General features: G+C 42.3%; 1 protein-coding gene across 4 annotated transcripts in view; it reads right to left on the bottom strand.

The window, feature by feature from the left end:
* Window positions 1-3,314: 3,314 nt before the first annotated feature.
* RNF111 (ring finger protein 111) overlaps window positions 3,315-27,027 on the bottom strand; it is a 49,881-nt gene continuing 26,168 nt past the window's right edge. For 2 of the 4 annotated variants that reach the window (XM_053364265.1, XM_053364267.1), the window contains exons 4-14: window positions 18,480-18,643; window positions 17,659-17,856; window positions 16,454-16,771; window positions 15,235-15,474; window positions 14,579-14,945; window positions 12,495-12,620; window positions 11,580-11,706; window positions 8,693-8,785; window positions 7,259-7,354; window positions 6,061-6,188; window positions 3,315-4,683 (exon numbers count right to left, since the gene is read on the bottom strand). In XM_053364265.1, coding sequence (XP_053220240.1) covers window positions 4,566-4,683; window positions 6,061-6,188; window positions 7,259-7,354; window positions 8,693-8,785; window positions 11,580-11,706; window positions 12,495-12,620; window positions 14,579-14,945; window positions 15,235-15,474; window positions 16,454-16,771; window positions 17,659-17,856; window positions 18,480-18,643 — 1,975 coding nt within the window. In that variant the 3' untranslated portion in view covers window positions 3,315-4,565. The remainder of the gene's footprint in view (window positions 4,684-6,060; window positions 6,189-7,258; window positions 7,355-8,692; window positions 8,786-11,579; window positions 11,707-12,494; window positions 12,621-14,578; window positions 14,946-15,234; window positions 15,475-16,453; window positions 16,772-17,658; window positions 17,857-18,479; window positions 18,644-27,027) is intronic. The other 2 variants (XM_053364266.1, XM_053364268.1) reach the window with 2 other exon arrangements.

The following is a 27,027-nucleotide window of genomic DNA, read 5'->3' on the forward strand; positions in this document are numbered from 1 at the left end:
CTGCTTAGGAAGAGGGGAGCATCTTTAGCAGTTCTTGCAAGTCGCCGGTTCGAAACCTGCCGTTTCCTTTGCGCGGAAAGTGAACAATGGCTGCTTACAAAGATCAGTAATGAGACAGCCCCTGTCTTCAGCTTTCGAGACGCAAAGACAAAACACAAATTAAACGGGGACTGAGAGGGAGGAGGGGAAAAGTAACCCCGGGCACTTGTTACAAAGTTCTTCTAACGATCAGCTGGAATGGAAACGGTTCAAAGGAGAGAAGTCCACAGCTGCTGGTCTCTCAGATGAGTTGATGGAGAGGCCCTGCAACCCATCTCAGACCCTTTACAGTAACCTCATGCACACTGGAACATAGCTGTCAACTTTTCCCTTTTCTTGTGAGGAATCCTATTCGGAATAAGGGAATTTCCCTTTTAAAAAGGGGAAAGTTGACACCTATGCACTGGAATGACCCAAGAGAATTGCCCTGCTGGGTTCCTCTGTTACTCACTTGCAAGAAATGCTTGGTCTGCCCCACAATAGCGATATTTAAGAAAAATAGTTTTGTGTGACCTGGTATTTGGGCCATGAATCATTATTTTAGGGTGTGGTGTGGTCCTATGGATAAAATTGCTGTTTTTACATTTTATTTGATTCTGAGATTTTTCCGTTCTTCTGACATATGGTTATCTTCTTTCTGCTGTTTGCTGCACTCTGGTCCAGAGGAAGAGCGGGGTACAAAACTGTAGATAGTTTTCACTCGGGTCCACATCAGTTATTTTAGGCGGGAAACCCTGGGTTGTTGTTGCTACAATGTTGACAGCTAGCTGCCTTTAAAAGCAGGCTGGCTGAGCTGTTTGCTGTTCAGTTTTCTGTTCCAGCTTACAAAATAAAGAGCTGCTTTGGAGAAATCGCTGTGTCGTCTGCCATGTCTACCCACTATTCAACAGAATGAATATCCAGTCCAATGTGGGATTACTTTTAATGGGTTATGAAACAGATTCCTCTAATGAGATATGTCTACTAACGACGGAATTTATTTCTGGATGCAGTTAGAAACTTCTCAAGTGCAGCTACCTGACAAAATGCAAACTGGTTTGTAAGGCCATCTGCTAGGCAAAGCTGTGCTTCTAACGGTTTCAAACCATCTGATATTCTAATAATTTAGAAAGTTGTGATACAGTTGAAAACCTCAACTACGCCCTTCATGCAGCAGTTCTGCTTTTATTCTTAAATAGCCCATGTAAAGATTGACATCTTTTGTCAGATTACTTGTTTAAACAGAAAGGAATTATATTCACAGAAGGCAAAAACAAAAAGCAATTTTATCACTCTTCTTATTTTTACTGCATACAAAAAATAGTTTTGAGCAAGTTTTTAAAAAGGGATTCAATGCAGACTATTGAGTGATATGTTCCAGCTCAGTGATTATACTTTGAAAATGTATGGTGATGGATCCAGGCTAGTTAACTCTGTGTTTTGATTCTCTTACTGCATGCCTAGCTGTAACTTTCAAAACACAACTGCTCCTGCACACTCACTTTTGACAATAATATGCCAGGAAATGCAACCAGCTTCTCTACTGCTCCTTTACCCACCCATGGGAGACAGGGGTGCCCAGGATATTGGTGGTGGCAGGTAAGGGAGCCTAGAAGACAAAGGCAAGGGTCCTTGAAGGACAATGTGCCAGACCCGCCTTCAGGCTTACACCCCAAAGACAAAACCTTCAGCTGATCTCCCTCAACCCCGCATTATGACCTCACAGGTTAGTAATGTCAGCCTTTCATCTTTTATGTCTATCATTTTAGTGTGAGGATTGCAACATCCCTCTAGGATGAAGAGCTGTTTGACACTGGAACAGACTTTTTCAAAAGGTGGTGCACTTTCCTTCATTGGAGGCAGTGGAGTGCAGTAAAATTTATGGGAGTATCGCACCTCCCCAAGCCAGTCAAGAGCTTCCCAGGCTTTGGGAAGGAGGTGCCAGGTAACATTTAAGGAACTAACTTAGTCCCCTAGTCCACTAACTGGAGGTTATTAAAGAGCAGTTGGATGGCCATCTGTCAGGGATTCTTTAGCTGTAATTCCTGAATTGCAGGAAGTTGATGACCTTTGGGGTCCCTTTCAATTCTATGCGTCTGTGAGGAAAGCCTGGATATCACTGTCCCTTAGCAAAAAAACCCAACCCAAGTTATATGAATCTCTAGACCATGGGCAGGCAAACTAAGGCCCGGGGCCCAGATCCGGCCCAATCGCCTTCTAAATCCAGCCCGCGGATGGTCCAGGAATCAGTGTGTTTTTATATGAGTAGAATGTGTTCTTTGATTTAAAATGCATCTCTGGGTTATTTGTGGGGCATAGGAATTCGCTCATTTCCCCCCCAAAATATAGTCCGGCCCCCCACAAAGTCTGAGGGACAGTGGACCGGCCCCCTGCTGAAAAAGTTTGCTGACCCCTGCTCTAGACCTTCCAAAAAGGAATTATTCATGTCTTTCAAACAATGCAGGAATTGCATTCAGAAGTTTCAAAAAACACCCAAGAATCCATAATGTGCTCTCTCTCTCTGAATCCTAAATAGCTGCCGTGAATTTTGCTGGAATCATCTCTTCATTACATTGCATTGTGTTCCTTTTGTGATGCTACTATAGGCCTTGGAAAAAATTAGCTATATGTTGCCAGCTTCCTAACATACTGTACTAGAAAAAATCAGTCCTCATTAGAACTTGATTAAGAAAGCACAGTATGCCCACAGTAATTAACAGCTTGAAGATATCTTGATTGAGGCATAATGAATGTACACAATAGCACTCCCTTGTTCACCTCAATTGGAGAGTGATATTGAAACTATAACCAGGATTTGGGGGGGGGGGGGGAATGCTTTGGCTAGCCTTAGTCCAGTAGCATTTTTTCTTTTCCTGTACTTCTCTATTCTGTCCCCCACCAGTGGGCACAGACATGTGAGTCTCCAGGTTCAGAGGTAGCATGTCATGCATCATTGGTGGGTAGGAAGTGCTGTTCAAGGATAATAAAGTTCAAAACCCAGCCTTTTGGGCTAGTTTTATACTAATTATTTTGCAGCCTGTAACATCACTGTATATAATAAAGATTTATAACCTGCGTCTTTATGGATTTTATTGGACTCCAGCTCCCCTCAGGCCCAGCCATCATGGCCTGCGGTCAGGCACAATGGGAATTAGGTCATTCATCCCTTGTACCTGGGGGTGGCTGCCTGATCTTAGGGCAGTCAGTACAAAGCTAGCAACAGCATTAACAGTCTGATTCCTAACCCACCCCCCAAATTATGCAAATTGAGCCTTAGAAACAACACAGGAGACAGGTGGATTCAGCTAACTTTATTAACTGTAAAACTAAATTAAAAAAAAAAAACACCACCCAGTTCCCATGACAGGGCAAGGGACCTTTCAAAGTTCTATGAAGTCATGGATATTTGCTTTAGGAAGTTAAATTCAAAGTCTTGGTTTAATCTTTGTGGCTGTTACCCCAACCCCCAACCCCAATTTTTGTATTTTTTATTTTTTTTTACAAAACCAGCTTGTGCAGATCTTTAGATGAATTTAGCATTAAGACTGAGGAGCAAACAAACAAATAAAAACAGCCTGTCTTTCCCCCCTGTTTTCCTGCAAACTTATTTTATTCAATCTGCATGTATCTACAACCCAGCTAGTTGAAATCAAATATTTAGTGTTCATTAGAGCTGTTTCACAGCAGCAAAATATTACGTTAGAGAAATTCAAATTGCTAGACATAAGAAAATGGTACATACAATCGGACAGCAGTCTAAATGTTTTTAATATTGACATTCAAATATATCTGCATTGTGCTGAAGGTTTAAGAACATGAACATTTGATCTGAAAAGGATGATCCAATAATGGGTTATGCCATTTGAAATCAAAGGATCTGAAGGTTATGTTCCCAGTTATTTATTATGGATGGTGCAACTTGGAACAAACAGCGCCTGCAGAGCTCTCACAAGGCTCCCATTCACTTTCAGGAGGCTTGTGCAGGAGAAGTGCTTGGCGTCTCTCCCCAACACAAGTATACAGCAGCTTTTTCCCCTAATTAAGGAATGTCTTAAAAACACAATAATATCCTTTTTGATCTTTATATATTTAGAACTAAAATACATGATTAAATTAAGGACTCTGAGGTTAGTATTGAGTGAAATCATACTCTGAATAAGCCTGACTCTATGTAAAAAAAAAACCAAAACAAAAAAACCACACAATTCTATTTTCTAAAGCAGATAATCTTGCCTGCAAGTTTGGAGAGGTCACTAAGCCCATAACATGTGCAAAGAAATGCAATACAAGGAACCATGCAAAATGTACAGGAAAATGTGTTAAGAGTAGGGAAAACTGTACGGTCTAAACAAACAAAAGAAAAGCTTTATAAATACACTGAACTGTAGGTTTAGCATTAGGTATACCATAGAGCAGACAAACAGCACTCTAGCAGGTTCAAATGCTTCCAACATCTGCACAGGTAAGTCATGCCATCTTTGGTTGACTGCAGTACCAGGAAGGATGAGCGTGAAGGAAGAGAGCAAGAGGTTTTAGGCAAAAGGGTGTCAACTTTCGCTTGGCAGCTGAGCCTCAATGTCCACTCTGCAAATGGGGCACTTCTTGTTTGTGATCAACCACTGATCTACACACACTTGATGGAAGAGATGCATACATGGAAGACGCCTATGAACAAGAAAAATGGAAGGAGAGAGGTCAGCACTTCACAGGCAAGAATGACTACCTGAAAACATACAACATAAAAAAGGTCCTCCGTTAAAAACAACAACCCTACTTTATTTTATCTCACATTTTAACATACTGATTAGGAGATCTGACTGTCAGCAAGGCTGTGGCATTTCTTTCCAACATGATGGGCCTTGTATCATAGGGCACCTATATTTTATAAAAGGATCCTTAGTGCATAGTGCACCATCTAGTTTCTGAGTCTCTACTTGAGCCTTGCAAGCTTCTCTCTGCAACCATGAAAGTCAGAACTTTTTTCCCCAAAAGGTTTGCAATTCCCTGGGTATTATATGGTGATCTGAGCATGTACTAAAAGCACACGGCCAAAATAACGCTAGCACCCCAAACACACTAAATTAGATGGTTCAAGATGCTGAACTGAAACAGTACCGCAGAGCTTGTCCTAAGGTCTGTCAGTGCAGAAGAGTTGACACTGTCTGTGGCAAGGAAAGACTGTCACTGACAAAAGGGGATGTAGGGGATTTTCTTTATCAATAGCAGAAGTATGCAGAAGTATGCAGTCTTGAAGATGGTCAAAGGCATGGGTGAGCCATGCCCACTCCTTCCTACTAAGCACTGCTGTAATCACATGCAGTGCACGCACCCTAGTTCTGACATAATCCTGGCAGCAGCGGTGCAGGCATGCATTGGCTTCCAAGCATGGGGAAAGCACAAAGGAAGTCGCCTTAAACCAAGTCAAACCACTGGTCCGTCTAGCTCAGTATTGCCTACACTGTCTGGCAGCAGCTCTCCAGGGTTTCAGGCAGGGGTCTCTCCCAGCTTTACCACCTGGGATCTTTTGCGAAGCAGGTGCTCTACCACTGTCCACATCATGTTTAAGAAGTGTTTAAACATTTATGATTCCAGGTGAAGCACTACAGCAAGGAGGAGCTTTTCAACAACACTCAATGTGAAGGTGGCTACATGAAACTCAGCCTTTTCTCAGTTTTGGGACTACTATTGTGTTAAATGTTATTTTTCTGTTTTAAGTATGTTTTGATGATATGTTCCTTCTTATTGAAACATTATAAATATTTCAGTTTTTTCACTTCAGGCCCTATAAATGTCAAAAGGGCAATACACTACAGTCCTGTTAACTGATGACCTCTAAAAATCCTGTTAACAGTATTTTCTGATGACAGTTCATTATGTTACTTCCAGTGTACTGATGACAACTAACTTGGACTGGAACAGACTGAATTTCCAAATGCATCTAGTAACCCTCAATTTTGAGAAATATAACATTTCTAAAATGGTTTTTAGAACGCCAGGGATTTGGTCCTGGCTTGGGGTTTTGTTTTGTTTTTAGTTATTTACCTGACATCTTCACCTTCCTCTAATATAGATAAACAAATGGTACATTTTTCCTCTGTATCTTCCTCAGTTCCTTCCTCCCCATCTTGTTTGCAGTGCAGTTTCCTCTGTGAGAACCAATCAGTTGTTACCTTATTAGCAGAGATGACATTATTGGCAAACTGAGTAAGATCTGTTTTATGCACATTTATCAGTTCTGTTATGACTGCATTGGAAGTACACACATGAAGGTTTTAACAAAATGCAACAAGCAGGCTAAGCAACCCATCCATTTCTAGCCTCCCCACAATCATTTTAACAACATATTAAACTTCAGTGATTAAATTGGCATAGACATTTGCAACAACCTTAACAAGTTAAGAAAGCTAAAGAATCTAAAATTAAAGGGAAACCAGTCCTGGACAACATTACATTAGAAAACTAAACCAATAGTGATGATGAAGTCTGGGGCTCCAATCTTAAAATATGCATTGGTGTATAATCCTGGAAAAATAGTGCAACAAGCTGGCACAAACTCATGTGGTGCAATAGGCAGGCTTGATAATTGGGCTGAAAAGCTCAGATTTCAGGTCAGCTGACGTTGGTGGCTTTGGGCAACTCTTATTGCCCAACTCAATTTCAGCACTATAATATAAACTAAAACTCCACTGATAGGATTGCTGAGACTGAAATTACTACAAATCACTTTTGCATGCTACATGATCAGCAGACTTGTATTACATGCCTGCTTTTGTGGCTCTACCTTTTGGGTGATCAAATGTCCCTACAAATACAAAGGGCACATCAGGGGAAAGGAGAGGCTGGACTCTCCTGACATGCTAGTTTGTATGTGTTGACATTTGATGGAACTTGTCCCTCTCACCTATTTATTAACAATTCTGAACTTTTAAAAGATAAAACAATGTAAGGCTCCAGAACTGTGGATTGAGTAAGAACTGCGTTTTCAGCTCCTTCAGGAGAAGCATCCAGTAGCAGTCCTAGGCCAGCTACACTTACAAAACATGTCATTTGTCACTTTCTATAAAAGAGCAATCTAGTCACGATCTGAGGAGTACATTCTTAAAGGGGTGTGTGTTCTATTTTCTATTATTTACAGATAGGTAAGTAAGAATTTGTGGAACTAATATTTGCAAGTTTAGTTGTCCAAAATGTATTCCCACCCCTCCACATGGCCCTAAAACAGCCCCTAAGACATGCTCACCTTTTTGTATTTGTGTGGATATGTGCACCTTTCAATTGTCCCTTGCGAAGCTCCACGATTCACATTTCCTAAACGTTCTTCCAGATGAATTAATTCCTGGAATCAAGGAGGAACCGAGAGAATTCAATATCTTGGTCCTCTCACTTAATCATTTATTCATTCTTCAAATGGCAAAACAGTTCTCTCAACTACTTAATTTACATGCATGTTATTTGAAAAGTAGTATGTAAGCAGTTTTCTATTTCTGATCTCGTCTAATACCACAGTGGTCCTGTCAATCATCAGCCCCTCTTGCTGCGAATGGCTTACCTGCTCTGATGTCTTTATGAGAGGCTCAGAATGAGGTGGTTTAGTGCTTAAGGGGGTTCTTGAGTCCCTACGTGGATAGGGAACCTGTAACTCTCCAGATGTTGTTGGACTCCAGCTCCTATCAGCCCCAGCCAGCATGGCCAATGGTCAGGTATGCTGGGAGTTGTAGTCCAGCAATATCTGTGGAGGGCACAGGTTCCCCATCATTGCCTTAAGACTCTGCAATCCAAGGTCTGCAAATAATCTTCATGAAACAGACCCCCTCAATCCCCTTGTCAGGGCTCCACAGGCTTTTGGAAGATACCTAGTTGGTTCAAATAATGTCAGCTCAGCTTGCTGGTGAGCAGTCAGCTTTACTCTTGTGCTTATGCACAGGATGGTTTGTTGCATGTTTAATAATGATGGTAGGATGATAATAAAATGCACTGAAAAGGCTGCACTTCCTGATTCTGCAACAAGAAGAGCACCAAGGCTTTTGGCTGAAACACAGTAATCCGTTTTTGGCCCCAAGAACACAACTTATATTGAAAGCACTTCCTGAACATGTTTCCAATGTACTAGAACAGTCTTCCCCAACCTGGCGCCCACAGGATGTTTTGGGCTGCAACTCCCATCAGCCCCAGAATCATACAGCTGTGCTAGCTGGGGCTGATGGCAGTTGTAGCCCACAACATCCAGAGGGCACGAGGCTGGGAAAGACTGAACTAGAACATTAAGAGTTCATTAACTCTCTGCATCCGATGTCTTAATTTCTCCGATGTGCATAACAAACTTCAGCTGCAAACGTGGCCCAGCTTCACTTAAGCAAGAGGATTGACAGTTTAACGCCAACTGTCCTCCCCTTCAGCCAGCCACCTCAAGCAGTACCGCATCCTCTCAACATAAACATTTATTGCAGTACATAGTCCATTAACTGCCATCTACTGCTGCATAATAATAATAAAAAGTATTCTATGCTTTTTAAACACCAGCCTTGTTCCCAAGGCATAATTAAAAGGCCAGAGGTCATTAAAAAAATATAATCTAAAACCAGATTAGTTTACATTTAATTCTGCAATGTACCCCTCCCCCGTGTTCCCTCAAGCAAAAATCCTGCCACATAGCCAGGTTTATTCTATTACAAACCTCAAAATTGCCCCTGAAAGGGCCTCTGAATGAAGTTCCATCCAATCCCGATGAAATGTAACGAATGTGAGGGTAGCCCGCCATGTCAGGAACCTATTCAAATAGCAGAATGGAGTTAAATCTAATTGCAGAACAGTTTTGAGTATTTTACTGTCCATGTTGCAAAAATACAGAAGCCTGCTGCTTTGATTCTCATCAGCAATTGACAGAATCCTGGAAGATGGTGGCCCTGCCATCCTTTCTCTTTTTGCAAGGGCTCCTAGAAACAAACTCTTTCAAAGAAGGAAACTATTCTGAACATGGTCTGAACCTGGTCCAGAGGATGACTTATTCTCACCCAACCAAGGCTTAAGGTGTGAATATTTCAGAAACATTTTTGCAAATTATGTGCCTCAAACATAGTAGACATGAAATCTAACATGATGATGGTTATTATAACAAAGCTTGAAAATTATCTAAGAACAAGTCAAAGTAGTTCCTTAGCTAGCCAGCTTCATGCATTGTTCGCATATAAGTCAAATAGGCATATACCTTATGGTCTTAAAAGGGTAGGGACTCCTTCCAACAATGATACAACACTTAGAATAAACTGCGGTTTGAATTGACTGTTGGTGCATGCCTCCACATACACAACCTCACCATGTTATACGAAAACCTACACACACACACACACACACACACACACACACACACCGTTAGAAATTCCAACACTTTTTTATGGAAAGGTGAGAACAAAAAACAAACCCCAAAGGGAACAAGCAAGTCCCTTCAACAGAGAAATCCCAATGCGCACTGTTAAGTCAGTAAGAATGCAGCAAGCAACCCCACTTCCAGGAATGCTGGCCTAACATTTGGGGAGCAGTATTCACCAGCCTGGTACTTTCCAGATGTTTTGGGCATACTGGCTGGGCTGATAAAAGATATAGTCCAAAACATATTGAGCGGCAGCAGGCTGCTGATGGTGAAGGCTGCTTTTGCAGCATTGCTGGCATTGGGGTCCAGAATATCTTGTCCCCTAAAAGGCCACAGAGATCTCGAGTTAAAGTCATCCCACCAAACAAAGCAAAAATGAAACAACGGACATTCCAGTATCCCTTCATGCCTAAAACAAGGAAGTAGTCAAAAGAACTGGAGGTTCAGAAAGCTTTCACCACAGCTAGATGCCTATCAGATGGATTCCACATTCTGCACTTCCTCACAAGTTCAAGCAAACCCCAGTTCCTCAGATCCTTTAATTCTTGAATTAAGATGCAATAGAGGTCACTGGATAGAAAAGCGGAGACTAAATCTTTAAAACAATAAATGCTCAAATGAGGATGATTTTCTGTCCTTCCAATGACCTGGAACTAACTTTAGCAGAAATGACGCCTTCCCACCTGGCTGACTAACTAGAGCACTTCTAGTCTACTCTTATGCATAGTAAAGAAAGCCATCAACTCACAAATCCAGAAATTTCCTGGAGACCAGCCATAACCGGTGCAACTCTACTTACACAGACCATCCTTCAGGACTTTGTAAGAAAGGCACAAATAAAAGCTTTAATTCCTTTGTCAACCATCATCTGATCGCACCTCTTTTGCTTTTCCAACAGAAATTTTCTAACGATTTCGTTTAGGTAAGACGTTTAGGTGGTAGTCTCTGACATTGACAAGCTGCACAGGGTCAAAGATAGTGATGCATAAGCCACTTGCACAGTTACGCTAAGTGCTGTACGACATTCATGACATTCTCTGTCAACCGGGATGAAGAACCTGTGGCCCCCTAGATGTTACTACATTACAACTCCCATCATCCCTGACAACTGGTCATGCTAGCTGGGTTGAGGGATGTTGGGAGTCCAACAATATGGGGCCATAAGCTCCTGTTGTAAGAGAACCTGACAATCCAGGTGCTATCATTTTAACTAGCATTTCATCTAGCACATGAAGAAGAAAAGCCAGCGACATGTGTCATCTTGTGAACCAGAATCGCAGAACGTGGATTGTGGTACTACAAGCAAAATTTCCCTTTCTAATTCAGGAGCCTAAGCAGTCAAGTAATGCCACTGGAAAAAGTTATTCAGGTACAAAGCTAGGCAAGAACTGCCAGAATTCATCAAAAGTGGTCTCTTCCTTTTGCATAAGCTGTCTTTTTATTCTGGAGTCTGTGATCAATCTCAGATTCTGCCAAATTGCACATAAAAACTTCATGCGTGCAGACCAGCAGCAAATAACCATCCTTGCTTCCAATATGCCCTTCCTGTAATCTCAAACCCCAATATTTGTATTAAAATAGAGGGGGTGCTAGAATTCAAGACTACTTCCACCAACCACATCAAATGTGAAATTAAACAGTAGCAAAAGTAACTAGAAGATAATCCTCTTAGCACTTTCCAGTTAATCAAGGAGTGCTGTAACTTAGCCTTACAAAGTGAGTTATAAACTAAGCAACAGCAACAACAAAATCAGATGCAGAGTGTCAATGTACTACTGGCTAATTTAATTTGGGTTATATTCTGATTTCCAAGTGAGAAATGTGGGCAAATTAAACCCAATACAAGTCCCTGCCAGTTAGGACAGAGATGAAGAACAGATGCTGCGGGACTAGAACTCCTACCATCCCATGCTGGCTGGGGTTGATAGGAGATGGGAGTCCAACAACATATGGAGAACAACAGGTTTCCCAGCCCTGGGTTAGGAAGCCCACCTTTTTCTTTTTTCACATAAATCTTTGTATATGTCAATGTTCCCAAGAACAAAATCTCAAATGAAATGGAAGCAGGGACAACCTGCCATGGACTCTGTGACACAATCCTCACTCTTTTCAGAAGGGAGGAGCTGCGCCCAGTGGCTGTTGTGCAGCAGCAAATGTCAAATACTGCCAGTGGCTTCAGAGCTTTTCTCCTTACCATTAAAGGAAGAGCACCTATTTGCAAGTGGTGAAGTCGAGGAGGTGCGTGGTAGTGAGCCAAGTGAGGATGCAGCGGGCCTGGTGGGTAGGTAGCTGCAGTCACTCCTGCTTCGATTCCCAGCTCCCTATTGGGGGAAGGAGAGAGTTCACTTTTAGTCAGGCTAGTTCCTGTCTTCTAGGCAGTGAAGGCAGCAACACCTTCCTTACTCAGGGAAAGAAATTATTTCACAGCAGCAATAACTTTGACTCATGCAGTTTTCTGGAGATACTGTACATAAACATTGGAAGTAAGAGTTCGGTGTTGATTATCTGTTTATTTCTAAACCTGGATCAAAATGCCTGTTTTCATTCAGATATGTTAGATGCTTTCTAAAGCAAAGCCTTCTCAAGGAGGCTTTCATAAAACATAAAATGAAACATACCAGCCTTTCCCTACTTGGTGCTGTTGGAAGCTGTTGTCCAAAACACGTGGAGGGGCTGAGAAAGGCTGCAATATGCAATATGCCTACTCATAAAATACAATTACTAATTTACCAAACAACCATCGTGTAATGCAATATAACCCCTGCACAGACAAAAACAATAAAACAAAAACAAAATTAGTAGCACAAGACCGGTTCACACTTGTGAGGATAAAATGAGAAATCTCTCACAGTTGGTTTGAGGAAAAATAGGACACAGATGCAATAGATTAAAAACTAAGCCTATTTAAGAAAGAACTCAAAAACAACTGAAAGAAGCATTTGCAGCCTTTACAAAAAGAACTTATCTACAGTAAACTATGAATTTATTCTTGATCAGTTGTCTTTGCAAGTATGATGAACAAGGGATGCTTTGCTATAACTTCTAAAAGCAAAGGTTGCTATGCCATGTTTTGCTGATGTAAATAAAGAGAAGGTAAGAGCTTACTAACCAGGCAGATCTCTCTGGTGCTTGACGTGGGTGGGAAGACATTGTCTGTGGTACATGAATGTGATGTCCATGGCCATAGTTGGGATGCATCCGGTGAGGATGTGGCGGTGGTCGTTCATGTGCTCTCCTGGGGGGGGGGAAGCAGGAGTATTGAAACCTTAGGAATGCAAAGCTTTTCTCCTTTGTACATTACCTCACACTGCAGCCTAAGGGTGATAGGTTTCTCAGCTTCCATTTCTGAGCAGCCTGCTTCATTCACAATCTCCCCACCCTGTCTTAACCCAAGCTCAATCTGGTGAAGGCGAGGAGAGAGATTCCTCACTGAGAAGTACATGGCTAGTGGGGGGGGGGTGATGCTTGTGGACAAATAGTCCTTTGATGTTTGGTTGTCCCCCCCCTTTTAACAAGTTTTTAACTTTCTATAATTTTATTGTCTGGTTTTATGTTTATATTGTTGTAAACTGCTGAGATATATTTTATTATACAGTGATATATAATAGTATGGATGAATAAATAAATAAATGTGAGAAAGGCTGTATACAGTGGTACCTCGGGTTAAGTACTTAATTCGTTCCGGAGGTCTGTTCTTAACCTGAAGCACCACTTTAGCTAATGGGGCCTCCCACTGCCGCTGTGCCACCGGAGCACAATTTCTGTTCTCATCCTGAAGCAAAGTTCTTAACCCGAGGTACTATTTCTGGGTTAGCGGAGTCTGTAACCTGAAGCGCACCTAACCCGAGGTACCACTGTACATGCTTGACACAGGATATTTTAAGTACTATATAAAAATGGCATATTTCTAAAATGATTCAGAGATGTATTGAACTTCTAGACTTGAGGTGGCCTTTGCCTATTTCCCACTTCCTAATAACTAAGCCTCAGTTACTTGAGCTTTTTAATGAATATCAAGTGAAAAGCCCTATCTCAATTAGCATTCCTTTTTAAAATCCAGAAACTGGATGGAGTTGCTGTAATGTAATTATTCAATATGACAGAGGCTGACATTTCAATTAATAGCAGTTCCATTACAGCTAAACATTTGAGTGCAGATGATAGGTTCCTGTTCTTAATGAGATTTGCTCCCAAGTAGAAGTGAGTCAACTATTTACATCCATTCATGTATTTAGCTTTCTGCTCAAATTAGAGCCCAGGGAGAAGGAGAAGGATGGTGCAACTTTTAGACCTTGCTGTCCTTACATCACAGCAAATACCAGTTAACCTCCCCCACTCCCCAATCCTTTCTTCTGAGTTTCCTAAGAGTCAGTGTAGTCTCCTGATTATAGCACTGGCCTAAGGTTGAGGAGACAATGATCCAACTTGCCGCTTAGCCATAAATCCACTGGATGACCCTGAGCCAATCAACCACTAGCTGCACAGTCTCTTTCACAGGTTGTTGTGAGGAAAAAAATGGGCGGGGAGAGAAGCAGGTCTACCAACCTGAGATCATAGGAAGAAAGGTGGCATTAAAAGAAAAAGGTAACTAGTTTACTTTCAGCTGCTGTTCAGAGGCAGACTTATAGCTCCTTAGTTACCTCTTGGCAATTGCAACTAAGTGGGTGAACAGTCTTCCTCAACCTGGTGCCCCCCAGAAGCTTTGGACGACAACGTGGGGAATCTCTGGCCTGCCAGATGTTGCTGAACTACAAATCCAATCAGCCCCAGCAAGCACAGCCAATGACCAAGGATGATGTGAGTTGTAGTTCAGTAAAATCTGGAGGGCTCAGGCTTTCCCTGCTGTCAGCCCCTAACCAGCACAGCTGATGAGAGCTGCTGCAGTCCCAAGCATGTGGAGGGTGCCAGGCTGGGGAATGCAGAGAAAAAAAGATCAGGTGATCTGCCTGTATTCTAAAGGATTCAGAAAGAACCCTCATTGAAGCTGTTCTGGGTATAAGCTTTCTTGTATCTGAAGAAGTGTGCATGCACACAAAAGCTTATACCCAGAACAAACTTAGTTGGTCTCCAAGGTGCTACTGGATATTTTTTTATTTATTTCCTCATTGAAGCTGAGACTCTTCCATGCCACTATCCACCCCTAGGCAGCAGCAGCCACTGCCTGTTCCTCCTCCAGGCTAAAGCCTGACTTACGTTGGATGCTGCATCATTCTTCTCCTTTGGACCTCCATCCTCTGGATGACCTCGTGAGGGTGCAGCCTCTGGGCCGGAGATGCCGTGGCAGGGATGTGATGGGAAATGGACTGGTGGGTGGCTGGGAGGGGCTGTGGGATTGGGGCAGCAGCGTTGGCCAGCGGGTGTGGGGGCGGCGGAGGCGGGACAGGGTGGGAAGAGGCATGCGAGGATATGGAAGGGTGGAAGGGGTGGACGGGGTGAGGGATGACATAGTCCACTTGCGAAGTGGGTTGTGGCGGCTGAGGGGGGACAGGGGGAGGGGGGTTTCCATGGGAATGGGGACATGCAGCAGCTTGGTGATGAAGCGGCCGAGTCAAAGAGGCATCTGAAAAGGGGTAGCAGAGAGCAACAAACCCGGTTAGTTCATTACAACTGTCTGCTAAACTAAGATCATCTGCTGCTCTTGACAGCACCCCCCCCCCAAAGAAAATCAGATGCCCATGGCAGACGCTTTGCTTTACCCTGCCACAAGAGAAGGCTGCACCACTCAAGTAAGGTGCGCATCCTGCCAAGTGCACCACTTTGCAGAGACCCTGCCAGCTGCCAATATGAAGCAGGGTATCTTTGGGGGGCCTCCCCTGCCCCACACATATACAGACTGCAGTCATTCTTACATGACATATAATGCCGGCAGGAAGCCAGAGAAGCCGGGGGTGGTGGCTGGGGCTGGGCAACCATGTTCGCACTGTATCCATCGATGGCAATGGGCTGGCTGGGAGTAGCACCCGCCTGGTGCCCGTATATGGCTGTTCGGGAAGAGGCTCCTGGACAGCAGGGGTCAAAGGCTGATGCTCCGTGGAAAGAGCTGCTTCCGTGGTTCCTTATGCCATTGTTGCTTAAGTCCACTGGGAGTGCTTGCTGCAAGGAGGGAGAGCAAAACAAAAGATTATTTGAATATTCGTGGAACTATGATCAAAAGGCTGCTATAGGACAAGTCACACAAAAACACATATGCACAATGCTGTCCATTAGCAAAAGACTAAGCTTTTGTCTCTGAATGGTATGATTAATGTTTGCCATTAGTAAATTTAACAAGAGGCCAGCAACTAGTTTTTCACCATGAAATTGGCATCTTCCTTGTAAACCTGCTAGTGAGCCGATATAAGGAAACCCATTTGATCTCCACAAAGAGAGGAACCCAAAGAGCTACTTTAGGATTCAGAAATAAGAAGTTCCTCATTGGGTCCAACCAAGGGCTATATTGGCCAACATTCCAGTTCAAGTCAGGGCACACATGTAGCGCTTGGGAAAAGCCATGACTGAGGCCTGCCAGCAGCAAGAGGCATGAGGGAAATCTGAGTTTCCCTAGCGAGATATCCTAACTCTAAACTCTCCCTAATCCCACTTTCATCTCCACCAGCCTTTGCCCTCCAGATGTTTTGGGGGTAACAGGTTGAGTGCATACATTTATGTTTAAAGCCTGGGGCCCAAATATCTGAGAGAATGTCTTCCCCCCGTATAGACCTTTCCTTGCCCTGAGACCTGCAGAGGATGCCCTGAGTAGCAGCCCTGAGGCAGCACGTAGTGCATTAGTACATCAGAACATCAGAAAAGCCTGCCCGCTAGCTCAGGCCAAAGGCCCAACTAGTCCAGCACCCAGTTCTCACAGTGGCCTCTCAGGTGCCTGCAAGAAGCACACAAGCAGAACATCAGCGCAGCAACACTCTCTTCACTTGTGATTCCCAGCAACTGCTATTCAGAGGCATACTGCTTCTGACAGTTGAGGCTAGCGGCCTAGTACCCTAGAAAAAGCACTCTGCACAGCACAGCACATGGAGAAACTATTCTCCGTAACTCTTCACCATGACCACAGTGAAGCATTCTCAACCAAACCTGCCTGCTCATGGTACGTGGTGCCAGAACTGCTACTTGATCCTGCAGGTGCCGGCACTGGGGGAGGCCTTTCAACAGGGCAGCTGGATTCGCTGAACGATGGTGAAAGAGGGACGCTTGTGTGGGGGTTGTGGTGGTGGTGATGGTGGAAATGATGGCTGTGCTGTTGAAAACAGCTGGCGTGAGGGTGCCCCAGGATGTGGTGGTTCTGCGAGGAGCCGCCGCATGGAGAATGCTGGGGGCAGCATGACGGCAGCCTTGGCATTGCAGGAGGGCCAGATTCCAGTGTTGTACTTGAGGTATTTCCTCTTGAGTCATCTTAAATTGGGGGTGAAAGAAACATGTGAGCTCAGCTGATAACACAGGTACAGTAAAAGCCAAACCTGAAAACTCTGCAGGATGTACAACTGGATTAGTCATTTGCTTATTAAAGTGAGACCAGTGTGACGTGCAACAAAATGTTGCAGTGTGAAATGCTCCTGTTCACGGTACCAGTTCGTCATGCCCTGTTCCATGATACTCCCCTCCTCCACCCCTCTTGTTTTGCATGCAGAAGGTCCTAGATTCGAATTCTCAGCACCTGCAAGTAGCAGGTGATGGGGAGGACCCAGAGAGCCACTGCAAGAAGAGCAGCCAGTCTTTGGCTAGACTTAGGCCAAGGTTTCAATCTCCCTGGTGTGGGATTCCTCTGCACAAGCTGCATTACAGGGCATTCTGAGGCACTCTGCACTGGGCACCGGAGAAAATTGTTAAGACTCACCAGCAGCCCCTACAAACTGGATGCCCTGGAATGTGCTTCAAACTTTCCTGGGGCTGCACACTGTGAGTTTAGGCACAAGTAGTCACTCAAATGTTTTCAGTAAGAAACCCCAGCATTCCCAGGAACACATGCTCCCCTACTAGGATTACAACACAGTCAAGCTGACCTCAAGAGCCTGTGGAGTCTACATTTGCTATCCCAGTACAACAGATTGACCCCAAACTGGGTTAACACTCTGATTAAAAAAATTCACTGCAGCTCCCTGTACTAGACTCTCATGTCGTCAATAAAAAAAATACACAGGAAGGAAACAGTGGCCCCAGAAATTCTTTGCCTCTCCAGCAAAAGCATGCACTACATTTTCAAAGTAGTAAGCACATCAACTTTGTGGTAAGCCAGCATTTTCACCTACTGCAGAACAGTAAAAAAAAAAAAAAATTAATACCTCCTGCCGGATTCCCTGCAGTCCCACTATTGGTGAGGACAACCAAAGGCTCTGGGGCCAAGGAGGACTGGCTGTTGGAGATGCTAGAAATTACGTCAGAGACCTGCTCTGAGGTCGTGACACTAGGGCCGCCATCGGACGTGGAATTTGCAGTCTGAGATTCCACTCTAGATGAAGTTGTTGGCACAACAGTGGGCTCTGTATAAAAATGACAAACAACATAAAGAAATTTAAGCACCTACAGCCTGTTTAAGTGGGTTATGACTAAGAACTCATTTGACACACATCTTGGGCAAACACAAGACAGACAATGTGGGGTTACTATGTGGCTGCCTGCGCCCAAACAGTACCCTTTGGGAGGAGTGCACAGAACCAGTGTAACAGTGATATTTACAGCACCAACCTCAATAATTCCACAGTTATTCATGTCAGGATCAGTTTAACATTGTTGTGTCAAATGTGCCCATGGGCCGAAAAAAGGCTGGCAACCCCTGATTTATTCTGATCGCATCTGTGTTGGGGGGCAGGCCTGCAAAAGTTCAGGGTACCAACAGTAACATCTGAGGATGCATGTATGCAAACATAGGAGTGATCCAGAGAGACTTTCCCATGTCTGAAACATCCATGAAAGGCAGCCCTGAGCCTGGCCAGACCACAAAGTATCATGTCTGCACTCCCTTATGTGATGCAAGAAGCTTTTAACATGGCAATCCAAAAGTCAAGAGTTTGAATGGCCAGCTAACACATCTTGTTTCTCTTCAGAACACTAATCGGCTTCTCACTGATGGGAGGGTCAAGGCTCTGTCACTGCTGCAACCTACCATCCTCATCCACTGTGAGGTCCACTACTTCTGCTGCATTCTGTCTCAGGGGCTGAATGACTGTGGAGATTCTACTACGGTTCCGCTGCTCCTGTGGCCGTGAAGCATGCGAGTTTGAACTGTGGCCCCAGTGGGATCGAGAATGCCCAAGTGACGATCGAGACCTGGAAGCATAAAGTACAAATGCCTGAAAACTCAAAACAAAGGTTCTCTTTTTTTACCATGACAGGTCTGGTAAGATGATCACTTCTCCAATCTGTACCACCAACAGCTTCAGATAATTCAATTCAAAACTGAGTTTTGTTTTAAGTGGTATTTTGTTTTCCAGATCAATTGTGGGCCACCTTCAGTAACATGTGCTCTATTTAGGGTCCAAGGTTCAATCCCTAGCATCCCCAGGTAGGTCTGGAGGCAGGGGCAGGTGGAGAAGACTCTTGTTTGAAGCCAGACTTAATGACTGGTTGGTGTACAGCCTTGGCTACCCGTTACACCTGAAGCAGAGGTCACGGTTTACTGCTCCACAACAAGTCACAAACCCTTGGACATAATGGGAAGTCAGGACAGCCTGGTTTGTTTATCCCACTCATGCCGGGGAACAGTGAAACCAGAGTGATTAGGCAATGTACACCAACATGCTACTTGTTCACATTAGAAAGTTTGGCTCCTCAAGAGAAATGTGTAACAAATTTGAAGTTTGAAATTAATTAAATAATAACAACAATAACAATAAATAAAAATATTAATAATAATAAAAAAGAAAGCCTGGCTTCTCATTACGTGTGACCGCTTTAGTGTGGAGACAATTCTTAGCTAGATAGCTCAGCCAGGGCCAGCTGACCCAGGATGCATGGTGAGGCAACTGCCTCAGGTGGCAGGATCCACAGGGTCAGCAGATTTGGCCTCCAAGGGGCACACAGCTTACTGCCACTGCAGCAATGGCTGAGGTGCACTCCTTGGAGGGTGGATCTGCCTCCACTCCACAACCCACCCCCATGCCACAGCAGCCTCTTGGCCCTGGAGTGGTGTGTGTGTGCTCACCATTTTGTGGTTCGCATCAGATGCGAAAATGTCTGGCACAAGTCCTGTGGATCAACAGTATGAATAGAAAGCTAAGGCAGCTTTTATGTCCACAAGGCTCTCAACAATAGTGGCACTAACTAGTCTGTGTCAACTAATATTGAGTTTGCATTCTCTTAAGAACATACCGTGCAATAGCACATGGGCTATCTTTGCAAAATTCTAGCCCCAAGTAGGTATAGGGTGGTCCACCACATACTGGCTAGTGGTCCATGATGACCTGTCACAATCCAGTCTCATTGCCCCAAGAATATGTAAACAGATTTTCTACTGCAGTGTAGCTTTGGAGAGTACTGAATTACAGAGTGGGAGAGATTCAAAAGGACAAGGCTTAGACTGGACCTAGCTTAACTGTTAAATTGCAGGTGTGAATGCACATTACCATAAGAGTAAAAAATGGCACAAATGCTACCTTTTACATCACTAATGAACAGATCTAATGAGCAAGTGTAGTGTCATTATACGCAAGAGCCTCAAATCTAAATTCATACTTTTATTATGTTTATATATCCTTTGATATATATGAATGCTATTTTAACCTCATTACACAAAAATAGGAAGCCACTGTAACAAAACTGAATACTCAAACCCTTTACTACATAGCCTATTCAGAAAAAGCATGATGTGAATCTCAAGTTTGCCCGAGCATCTTCACTACCCTTCATCCAATCAAAGATCAAAATATAGGTACCCATTTTAACAGTAATGTTAGACTGTAAATTGAGTATTCATAACAGCATCCTTGATTGGATCAAGAGTTTTGCCAACACAGAATTAAAATTACAAAATCTGTATTAGGAAAATTAAGAAGCCAAAAGAACAGGAAACCAAAATAACTCTGACGAGGCATAGACTGCATGGCTTTAACAACAGTCAAAATACCTTCCCCCCTTTCTCCTCACTATCTAGCCTGATGAAGTGTGCTAGAAAATTCCAAAGCTGACACACTATTTTGTGATATTTTGATTGGCCTAATAAAGGTATTGCCCTATTACGTACTTGCAACTTTTCTTAGAAGCCAACATATGCTACCTTTACTTTTTGAATTAAAATTAGAGCATTTTGCAAAAGATCCCAAGTACAGTGGTACTTCAGGTTACAGACTTCGCTATCCCAGAAATAGTACCTCGGGTTAAGAACTTTGCTTCAGGATGAGAACAGAAATCGTGTGGCGGCAGCAGGAGACCCCATTAGCTAAAGTCGTACCTCAGGTTAAGAAGTTTCAGGTTAAAACAGACCTCCAGAACAAATTAAGTTCTTAACCCGAGGTACCACTGTATACAGTCATGGGGAAAAGAAGACACCCCCTTTGAATTTGGTTTTTTTTTAAAATATGAGGACATAATAACATTTATTTGTTCTTTAGCAGGTTTTAAATTAGGTAAATACAACCTCAAATGAACAGCACATGACATATTACACCGTGTCATGATTTATTTAACAGAAATGAAGCAAAAATGGAGAAGGGATGTGAGAAAAACTAAGTACACCTTATGATTCAATAGCTTGTAGAACTACCTTTAGCAGCAATAACTTGAAGTATACATTTTCTGTATGACTTTTAGCCTCTCACATTGTTGTGGAGGAATTCTGTCCCCCTCTTCTTTACATTATTGCTTCAGTTCATTGAGGTTTACTGGCACAGCACTTTTAAGGTCCCGCCGCAGCATTTCAATTAGGTTGAACTGGGCCATTTGACTGGGCCATTGCAACACCTTGATTCTTTTCTTTTTCAGCCATTCTGTTGTATTTTTGCTGGTGTCCTTGGGATCATTGTCTTGTTGCATGACCCAATTTTGCCCAAGCTTCAATTGTTGGGCAGATGGCCTCACATTTTACTCTAGAATACTTTGGTATACTGAGGAGTTCATGGTCGACTCAATGACTGCAAGGTTTCCAGGTACTGTGGCTGCAAAACAAGCCCAAATCATCACCCCTCCACCACTGTGCTTGGCAGTTGGTATGAGGTGTTTGTGCTGACATGCTGTGTAGGGTTTTTGCCAAACATGGTGCTGTGCATTATGGTCAAACATCTCCACTCATCTGTCAAAAGGACACTGCTCCAGAAGTCTTGTGGTCTGTTCAGATGCAACTTTGCAAACCTAAGTCATGCTGTCATGTTCTTCTTAGAGAGAAGAGGCTTTCTCCTTGGCAACCCTTCCAAATAAACCATACTTGTTCAGTCTTTTTCTAATTGTACTGTCATGAACATTAACATGTAACATGCTAACTGAGGCCTGTAGAGCCTGAGATGTCTCTCTTGGGTTTTTTGCAATTTCTCTGAGCATTGCACGGTCTGCCCTTGGGGTGAATTTGCTGGGACGTCCACTCCTACAAAGATTGGCAACTGTCTTGAATGTTTTCCACTTTTGAATAATCCTTCTCACTGTAAAATGATGGACTTATAATTGGTTGGAGATGGCCTTATAACCCTTCCCAGTTTCATGGGCAGCAACAATTGCTTCTCTAAGAGCATTGTATCATTTTTCCTCCTTGGCATTGTGTTAAAACACACCTGAATGCTCCAAACCAGCAAACTGCTAAAATTTCAGCTTTTATTGAAGTGGACACACTTGCTGATGATCAATTAAGCAAGGGCATTTGCTTAGCAGCACCTGTCTGCTACTTAGTCCCTTAATTCCTATGAAAGCAGTAAAGGTGTACTTAAGTTTTTCACACATGGCTTCTCCATTTTGGCTTTGTTTTTGGTAAATAATTCATGACACGGTGTAATATGTAATGTGTTGCTGTTCATCTGAGGTGGTATTTTAATTTAATTTAATTTTAAGACCTGCTAAGGAACAGGTGATTGTTATTATGTCCTGATATGCAAAACCACAGAATTCAAAGAGGGTGTACTTTCTTTTTTCCATGACCATATATCAGTATTTTACAACAATGTCAATAAAGTAACCAGGTACACATTAAAGTTGCAGTTTCAGCATTTCCAAATCTTCAGTTCATTCAATGCCTAGGTCAGAGCTTTCCAAACTTTTCATGTTTGTGACACACTTTTTAGACATACGTCGTTTTGCGACACAGTAATTCAATTTAACTAGCAAACCGAAGGTTAAACTAACCCCTTTCCAGCCCTGGGAGGAGCGTGGGGAGCGTTCACATGACACATCTACACACTGCAGCTGACACACTAATGTGTCATGCAGGGTGGATTTGATTTAAATCAAATCAATTTAAATCACAATTTAAATCACTAGTCAGTAAGACTTGATTTAAATCATTTTTTCACAGAAAGACTCATTCTTACTGGTATGATCTTAATATTGACAACCAGATGAAGGTTTCATTTTTGGAATAATAAATTTTCAGAGTAGTTTTCACAGTTATATCAAAAATTACTGATTTGGTTATACTATCAGAAATACATAGACAGATAACTATGAAATTATGGTGAGATTTAATAAGTTAACTGTTTATATTTGGACAACTTTTCTGCTGTACTTTATTGGAAGGAGAAAAATAATCATTTCCTTAATAACAATTTAAACAATTTATTTAACTGAAACAATAACATTATAGCATATGTATCCATGTTTGTTAACTGATGTGGTTAAACGGTTTTAAAAAAATAAACTTAGACTGAGTTTTAGCACACATGAAAAACTTAAAACAAATCCTTATTTCCTGATGAATAGCCTTTGGACTATAATGTAACAAATAGAAAACTATCTTTAGAAAGATTTTTCATCCAAAAGCATTTTATTTTAAAAATCCGATTTAATTTTTTTTTAAAATCCAATTTAAATTTTAAAAAATCTGATTTGAATTAAAAATAAAATAAAAAGCATTGATTTTTATCCACCCTGGTGTTGTGACACACAGTTTGAAAAGCTCTGGTCTAGGCTGACCATGGACTCATGCAAGTTCCTTTTGATTTCTCTCTCCTACTTTAAAACTGATTCCAACTGACTGAACCAGTAGGGAACTGGACTCCATGTTGAATCCAGTGCTTGATGAATCCATGGACAAATGAGTGATACTCGTGCCAGGCATAAAACTGGGGTGAAAACTCCAGCTAAAATAATCTTTAATAACAAACCTGATCCCATACTTTTAGACAGGCAATAGGCTGGATATTATCAGCTGTAATCAGGAATCTCTGCATGCTGAGGAAAGGGGCTTAGGGTGGCAGAATAATTTTAGACTAGGAAGGGATTGGGTTTTTTTTTAATGTACGTATTGTTAGAACTAACAGCAAAGCTCCCATCAGTTCCACTGGGTGAGGGATCCATACATTTTGAGAGTCTGAAAAGGGAGGAGACAAGACTTTGCTTGGGTCTCTTCTCATTTGCTGAGGAGACTGAATTCAGAAGGTTTATTCATTTATCTTTGATCAAGGCATCACGGCATCTATCAGCAGAATTTTATCCAGGATGACACTTTAAAGCACTGCTGCAAGATGAAAGACCAAAATAATTGACAGCTTGAGAACTATCTACATATCTCTCCCTAGTACAATTACAGATTATTCCTGCAGTTAGATGGAAAGAGGCTTTCATGTGCAGCACAAATAAAATAATAATATATGGTTTAATGAAGCAGGAGCAAGGAAGATGGTGAGGCCTAGAGTAAAATGAGAGAGAAAAGAAAAAAGGAACCATGTATTAAAAGTAAACTCACATTTGTTGACTTACTTTACATTCCTATACAATGGCAGGACTAACTTTTCATATGCCTGAGGCACAGGAAAGACCCACACTGGAAAGCTATGAAGTAATCCTATTAAATGGATTGTGTGGTAACTGGTTGCCTGTGTTGAGGCAGATATATTATGAGGTAGCTGTAAATATATTTGAGAGTAACCATAGAGCAAATAAATTGTGTTTTCAGCCTGAAGTCATGCACTGCCTTGTTTAGTAAAGCTCCATTTTGAACCCAGGATGGCAGCTAGAGAAACTCAAGACCCGGAGACGTAGCAGCCAAAATTAACAAAATATTGAGGTAAATAACTGAAAGGACAAACTTCTGCGGCTTTGCCAGTAGAAAGCAATGCTCTAGTTTAAAGGTAGCCGACATAAGCAGCTGCTATAAACCATGTTAGGCCACTGGCCCTCCTTGCTCAGAGGGATTTAAACTGACTGGCAGCATCAGACAGGAGTCCTTTCCAGCCTTATCTAGAGATGCCAGGAATTAAACTTTGGGCCTTGCAAAGCAGCTGGTTCTCTGTGGAGAAACAGTACCCCCCTCCCAAAATCTATTTCTAAGGCAAAGCTTTAACAGAATGCGTAACAGCATTCACACTACTGAACGTGAAGAGAAATCTGTACAGTATATAAATGGTCCTCACTTTTATATACCAGGTATCAACAGAGGGCAGTTGGCTGTTTAACACTGCACTGCCTCAAAATAGAGGTGGCTCTGGGAGAAGGTACATGAGGGAACAAAAACTGGTCAAATCTGATTTGTCAAGTTATTAGGCATTGCATCTCATCCCACTGAACAAGAGTGGTGGCCTGTTGAGCACCGCCAACTCCACGCAAATCTTACTAGTTGGGAAGATAATAATAAATAATAAATTTTATTTATATCCCGCCCTCCCCAGCCAAAGCCGGGCTCAGGGCGGCTAACAACAATAAAATAGTTTTAGTAATAGATACGCTGGTTGGAAAGAAAAGGGGTGTCTCAAGGAAGAGGCAGTTAATGGCTGGGCGGGGTATAAATAATAAAATTATTATTATTATTATTATTATTATTATTATTATTATTATTATTATTATTATTATTATTAGGTAGAACAGTTAGAAGAAGTCAGTTGGGGGAAGTGGTCAGCCAGTAATCAAGATGGCTGCAAAACCCAGAGTTCCTGCCCTCAAGTACAGAATTTCTCTTCAAAACAGCCAATTAACTGGGAAAACTTGAAAACTTTTACCCCAATTCAAGTAATATGCTGAGATAAAAATAAGGGGGTATAATTAACTTTCTCACGCCACGGGAACACCAAGAAGAAGCCAGGGCAATGAGCCAGCAAAGAGAGAACATGGCGCCCGAACCAGTTAAGATGGCAGAAGCTGCGGCAGAAAAGGGTACAAATGCAGTGCTGAGCGAGGACAACATGCAGAAAAGCTTTAAAACTGCTTCACGAGAATATGGATATGAAATCAAAGCTGGAGGATTTTCAAAACAGACTTAAAGGGTTAATCTTAGCAGGGGCTTTGTAGAAGGGGCAGAAAGTGACGATAGTGGTTTAAATTGCTAATACCTGCCTTGGAACTATCCCCAGGGGATACTGGGTGAGCCCACAGAGCCCTATCAACTCGTCCATGTGTTTCAGCCCCTCCAAGAGACATTATTATATATAATATATTTACATAGATTTTAGGAAAAAAGATATGGAGAACGCTTAGGAATGTGGAAAATATAACTTTTGAAAATCAACCAATTATGGTTCTCCAGGAACTATCTCAGAACACCTTGAAAAAAGGAGAAAATTTCACCTAGTAACATCTAGATCAGGGGTAGTCAACCTTTTTATACCTACTGCCCACTAATGCATCTTTCTTGATGGTAAAACTTCCTTGCCGCCCACCAGTGCTCAATGGAAAGAGGAACCCCCTACCACCCACCTAGAATCCTGAAACACCCACTAGTGGACGTTAGGGACCAGGTTGACAACCCCCAATCTAGATTATCAGAAGTGGGAATCAGATTATCACTGAGCATTCACTTTCTGTCTAATATTCAACAGAGGAAATTCAGGTTTTTTGGCTGCAAACCTCTGGGAAGTAGCAGAGCTTTTGCAACTTCTGGAGTTGGAATGACTCTCTGAATTGATGAGCTTTTTGCAACAAGAAGGCACTGACCCAGGAGAAGAGAACCCAGTGGAGTCAAGACGAGAAACCTATCGTAGATCTTGTAGCGCAAAGATAGTACAAGGAAAAGCAAGACAGACTTCTCCACTCTCAAGCAACTAGAAAATGAACAATTAAGACCCCTCTCTGAGGTGTTAAAAATAACTTATTCAAGATGAAGCCATACAATTGGCTAGACAAAGCAGTAACTATAGCACATGTACCCCTTGAAGTTAAGATTTAAGCTATTATTTAAAATGTACTCACCATGTGTACTTATGTTATGTTCTATACCCCAATGGTGCAGGAGTGCCCTCTAGTGTCTATAGAGGACACATACCAAGTTGTATTTTACTGTTTTAAGTTGAATGTTGAATTGTTTTTCAGTTGTGGGGAAGGGAGGGTGTATTTACAAATAAGAAAGCAAGATGGCATCAAATAAGAAGAGTGGAAGTATAACTATGATTACCTTGAATTTAAAAGGGATGGGAGATCCAATAAAACATGTTCAACTGGCAAAATATCTTTATAATAGGTAACCAAATATAGTTTGTTTACAGGAAATACATGTGGATCAGAAAAACACCTTATTAAATCAATCTTGGGTAGGACGATTCATAGCCATAGGGTCAAATAAAAGAAGACGAGTTGTGATCTTAGTTCAT

Source organism: Podarcis raffonei, chromosome 14 (genome assembly GCF_027172205.1).
Source record: "Podarcis raffonei isolate rPodRaf1 chromosome 14, rPodRaf1.pri, whole genome shotgun sequence".
NCBI lineage: Eukaryota > Metazoa > Chordata > Lepidosauria > Squamata > Lacertidae > Podarcis > Podarcis raffonei.